At 33.7% G+C, this 5,773-nt stretch overlaps 1 protein-coding gene across 1 annotated transcript; it reads left to right on the forward strand.

The window, feature by feature from the left end:
- The first annotated feature begins 2,394 nt into the window (after positions 1–2,394).
- Positions 2,395–3,353, forward strand: LOC21405282. Its single transcript, XM_024163289.1, has 2 exons — positions 2,395–3,172; positions 3,331–3,353. Exon 1 carries the CDS (start codon positions 2,511–2,513, stop codon positions 3,162–3,164), a length of 654 nt encoding a protein of 217 aa, XP_024019057.1. The 5' UTR covers positions 2,395–2,510; the 3' UTR covers positions 3,165–3,172; positions 3,331–3,353.
- The last annotated feature ends 2,420 nt before the right edge of the window (positions 3,354–5,773 follow it).

A 5,773-nucleotide genomic window follows, 5' to 3' on the forward strand; every position in this document is an offset into this window, starting at 1 on the left:
CGGGGGCCGAGGGGGGGCCCGTGGCGGGGCCTAAGGGGAGGCCCGTCACGTGCCAAACGGGAGGCCCGTCACGGGCCACCCGTTGGGCCCGCTAAGGGCCCAACGGTAGCATTTAGAATGGGTTATTTCATGGCCGTTTCGCGGGCTTGGACCGGGCCGAATCTGGGCTTGGGCCGAACTGGGCTAAGGCCGTGCCGCGGGCCTTCACGTGCTAAGGCCGGGCTTGAGCCATGGGCTGAGAAACCAAGGCCCAGCCCTAGCCCATTACACGTGGTGGTAACAGTAGCGAACCGGGCCATGCCGAATCCGGCACTATTAGGAGTTGGGCCGGGCCATCCATAGACGGCCCGACCCATTTGACATCTATAATCCAGCCGCTTGTAGCGACCTCCCACCTCGAAGAGATTTAAGGAAAGGGGGTGAGTTGAGCAATGGCAGCAACAGGCGGTGGGAGGGGGCTATGGATTGGCGGTACAGCCGCAACAATTTCCTTCTACTGTTGGGCTTTCTCTCTTTACTATCTGGTTTTTTTAGGTTTTCTTAAAAAAAAAAAGAAATTTATTTTGTTAGACCATCTTCAATACAAATACTAATGTCAATTGTATATTTAGCATTAAAAACTATAATATGATATATTATTTTTATTTTTGTTTCAATACATAATGCTGTTTAAAATGTTAAATATATATTTTTTTATAATTATTAAGCTTTGAAAGTTATAAAAGTAAATTTTTATTTTTAAAATAATTAGAAAATACAAAAATTGTATTGATTATATGAAAAAAGTAAACATTTCAACCAATAATAATTAAACACTAAATTTTCTGTATGTTATACATAGTAAGAAATTTACCACAAAGTATAACATATAGAAAATTTAACACAACAAATAGTATTACATTGGAGAATATATTTTTTCACTGAAATGTTAAATTTGTAATTGATATATTAATTATAGTATTACATTAGAGATGCTCTTAAGAAAATAATTACTAAATACCCTTGAAAAGAGTCACATGACTAGTATGTAGGTCACTCCGTCAAAAAAATGTAATCATGACATCAATTGGACCACTAATACTACGGTTTTTAAAGTTTAGAGAATCAATTACAAAAATTTTTAGTCAGAAACTAATCACCAAATATAAAAAAAAAAGCACAAAATTCAGGAGAGGCCCATAGACAAAAGCCAAATTAAAAAACTTATTCACTTAACTAAGCCATAATTGTTATGTTGTTTTCTATCTAGCTTTGTGTGATATAAACTTCAGAAATGTTTGGTAGAGGGATGCGTTCCCTGATTCGAATCATAATTTATGGTTCGCTACAGTATTTTTTCTCACAAAAAATTCACGTAAATCGAAAATAATTCGAATCACATGATTTGAATCCTCCAACCAAACATCCTCGAAGTGTCATTGGATTAAGAATGCCGGTTGTAGGAAGCTTCTCTTAATTTGTGAGTGGTAGCCGGTAGGTGGGGTCAATGCCCTGAAATAATAATTTATTAACAGAAAGTGTTTAATCACCTCACACAGTAGAAGATGTTTATTTTTTGTATTCGTTTTTTATTTTAAATTATGATTCATAATTTTTTACAGTGTTTTTCTCTCATAAAAAACATATGTAAAATGAAAATAATTCTAAATTATAATTCTGAATACATGAACTAAACGTCCACTTAAGCACCACCGATCACAGAATCCCAATGATATCTGATATCTCAGATAGATTTTACTAAAAAAAAGTCATAATCTTTATTTATCAAAAGCAGTATAGATTTCGCATGGCACATTTGAGACGTACTAAACCTCATAACAATTTTCCTTCCCACTACCTAAAACTCCGTGGAAAATGCTATATAATCTGGTTGCTAATCAAAGCCTAACATGTGTTTATTGGCCTCAGTTTTGTTTGAAAGACAATTGAAAAAGAATTTCTATTCTATCAAAATTTGACATATATATTATTATGAATGGGATTAAAATGCGACTAAGTAGAAGTGCTTAAAGTGGATATTAGTTATTATTCCATTTGATTAGGGCTCACAATGCACCGTAGCAGCTTGGTGTGAATCCAATAAGTACTCCTTTACTTGTTTTTCTTCTAAAATGATTCATGACATACCAATTGTTTGGACCATACTTGGCCATAATGAAATGCCAACCATTTGAAGATGACAATTTGAAATGACTACATATTTAAATTAGTAGCTAGAAGATAGCTATAACAACACCGGCCATGAAAAAAAAAAAAAAAAAAAACTAGCGTCCTTTTTTCGGCACGTTTTCCCATAATGACGTGCCACGAAGTAAATGTAAAAGGTCAACATTCAACGGCTAGAAAAATGTGAATACGACACTCCCACTCCCATTATAAAAGCACCATGCCAAAAATTTCCACATCAAGAAACTGCCCCTTAGACTAAAGTCACACACCAAATATTGTTACCTCCCTAGCTCCTAGCCATTCTCTCCTCCCAATTTCCATCACGAACCTTCTAGCCAGCCATGGTGGAAACAGATCAGGCCCGACCGCTCGCCCCGGCGGCCAACCGCCCGAGCAGCGACGACGAGGAGGTAGCCCTACACTCGAAGAAAATCCGACACCGAAAACTCATCAAATATTGTGGCTGCCTAGCGGCGTTTGTGCTAATCCTAGCCGTTGCGATCATAATCCTCATATTCACGGTGTTCAAAATAAAGGAGCCCGTTATCAAAATGAACGGCATAACGGTCTCAAACTTAGCGTTAGTAAACAACAGGACCTCTGAAGGCAACATGTCGTTGACGGCTGACGTGTCCGTGAAGAACCCGAACGCCGCGTCGTTTAGGTACAGCAACACCACCACCGCGCTGTACTACGACGGTAAAATGATCGGCGAGGCCCGAGGCCCACCAGGCCAGGCCCGGGCCAGGCGGACCAAAAGGATGAATATCACGGTGGACATCATCATGGACCAGGTCATGACAAGCCCAAATTTACTGGGGGATGTGGGCTCGGGCCTCGTGGAAATGAGCAGCTATTCGAGGATTCCGGGGAGAGTTAAGATACTGAACGTTATTAAGAGACATGTTGTTGTGAAAATGAATTGCACCTTCACGGTTAATATTACGAGCAAGTCAATTGTGGAGCAGAAATGCAAGAGGAAGGTCAAGCTGTAGCCTAAAGGGTATGTTTGCTTACTTGTATTACTTTCAGAATAAATTAGAAATGTTTTTCATGATTCCGTATTTAAAAATCTTCTGAACAATTTGTGTTTTCTGCTAGTTTTTCAGTATCTGAGATATCTTTTACTTCTTCTTTTTTTTTTTTAATTTTTATTTTTAGGATATGAAAATCGATGAGGCTATGTTTCGAACCTACAAATATGTATAATTTCTGCCAGTTGTGTATATATATTTTTTTTCGTTTTAATGTGATTTTATTCAAATTTAACATTTGCAAATATACACTATACACTATGTACACTGGAAAGTCTATGGTAGAAAGATGTTTTGATTTCTCTTCTTCTCCTGGAAAAGCGTGATCTCTCTTTAGATTTGTTGAATATTCATATATGGCAGATAGAATCGATATACTCTAAGGTGATGTTCGGTAGAACGATTCGTTTCCTGATTTGAATCATGATTCGTGATTTGTTACAGTATTTTTTCTCATAAAAAATATACATAAATAAAAAATAATTTTAATCACATAGTTCTAATTCATAAACTAAACGGACGGAAAAAAATTTTGGTACTATAGTAAGTACTCATGAGATCATGAGTGAAGAGAATGAATGTATATTGTATACTCTTTTTCAAAAGCTTATTTATGAGGAGTGCTAAATACATATTTTATTTCAGACTCTAGTTCGGTTGATACCTTTATATTTTGACATGTGTTATTTTAATTTTCTCCAACTAACACACATAATAACAAGCCATTACTTTCAAACATATTTACAATAGTGCCATTCTCCCTATTCAACAGACGTTATAAATTCCATCCATTACAAGTTACAACCGGGTTTTTTTCCCCCACTTTGCTACCATGTTTTGCTCACTCGTAATGCAATTACCTAAAAAATAAAAATAAAAATAAAGCAACTGAAAAGAGAAGAAACGGAATTGCTCTCATCTAAACCACATAAATTGAAAATTTTCTTGATAACGTCAACATCTAAAGGGGAAAACATACTAAAATCCTATAAAAAATATTAAATGTTAGTTTAAAAAAATCCCTTAGGGTATTTCTATAAAATATGCGTAATGAGAGATAAGTTTATTGTAGTTTTTTTTTTTTATTCTTTATATATTTCTGGGTTCATTAGCGAAGAAAAGAATAATATAGATATTTTCTTTATTTGTTTGTTTTCTGTGTATCTAGGTTTTGTGTTTTACCATTCAAACTATAACATATTATATATGGAAATTGTTTTGGTGTTCTTTTTTTTTTTTTAAGAATACCGGTATTTTCTGTTTATTAGTCGTCAGATCTATATTATTTTTTTAATTTAATTTAATTTATGACCAAATTTAATAGATATCTGACGACGACTGATTAATAGAAAACACCAGAAAAAGTCTCTGTACATATGATTTTTTTGTACAAATTTGTAGTACATTGCTTTTTGCAATTTAATCTTTTAATAAATGGAGTTTTCTTTTCAAATAAAATGATATGTATGAAAATTTCAATCGGTAGTTATTTAATTTGGAAATGTAATAGTTTCGTTTACATTAAAAAAAAAAAAAGCAAAGAAAGATTGATTTCTAAAGAAAAAAAAATATTGATGTTGCTTCAGCCTTCAATATCTACACTGTGTTCTTATAAACTTGGACCTTTTTTTTTCAATTATTTTTTAGCAATTTTATAATTATAGTAGACAAAACGGAGGTGCAGTAATCGTGTTAAGTGGTGGGTGAGAGAAATAAGGCAGAGTTTTTTAAATAGTGGATAAGAGTGTAAGATCTCACTTTTTTTTTTTTTTTTTTTTTACTGATTTAAGTTTAATTACAGTAAAAAAACTTTTAAAAACATTTACATCTAATTTTTTTTACTACAGTAAAAACTTATCACATAAAATCACATCTCAACTCAAATTAAAAACTCAAATCAGCAAACTAAACAAACTCTAAGCCTATTAAATCCGGTAATGGCAGTATCCCAAATATATTTGAAACCAATGTCTTGTTATTCTGTGTGTTTATTAGAGAAATTCAAAATGACACATGTCAAAAGATAAATGTAGCATATGAACAAAAGTAAAAAATAAAGTCTACATTTAGCACTCCTCTTCTCCTCTTATATAATAATAATTAAAAAAGGTGGGTTAGTTGAAGCATAGCGCAGGTAACTCTTTTTTACCACTGATGTCATGATGTCTCGTATGCGTAGTAGGTAAATATATCCCTCGAGGCTACGCAAACGCAAGTATGTCAATGCCACTGTAAATAAAATATAAAACACCTATTAACTAGAAAACGAGTGGTATTGGGCCGTTTGTTTGCGTTTTCATTTTCATTTTTCACGATTTTCAAAGCAAAAAAATAAAAACGGGTGTTAAAAACATGTTTGGTGCAATTTTTTTTAAAAAATAAAACCAAAAACGTTTTTGTCTTTTTGTGGAAATCAGAAAATGAAAAAAAGGTGTTTTCATTTTCTCATTTTCGTTTTCTGTTTTCTGAAAAACGGATTTCACTTTTTTTTTTTTCATTTTCTTCCCTCTTTTCTGAAACCGTTTTTGTATTATATATGTGTATTTAATATATTTATTTAATATATTATT

This window comes from Morus notabilis, unplaced genomic scaffold (genome assembly GCF_000414095.1).
Source record: "Morus notabilis unplaced genomic scaffold, ASM41409v2 Scaffold594, whole genome shotgun sequence".
NCBI classification, from domain to species: domain Eukaryota; kingdom Viridiplantae; phylum Streptophyta; class Magnoliopsida; order Rosales; family Moraceae; genus Morus; species Morus notabilis.

Coding starts and splice junctions, on each gene's coding strand:
- LOC21405282 (XM_024163289.1), top strand. CDS start 2,511: ATGGTGGAAACAGATCAGGCCCGACCGCTCGCCCCGGCGGCCAACCGC.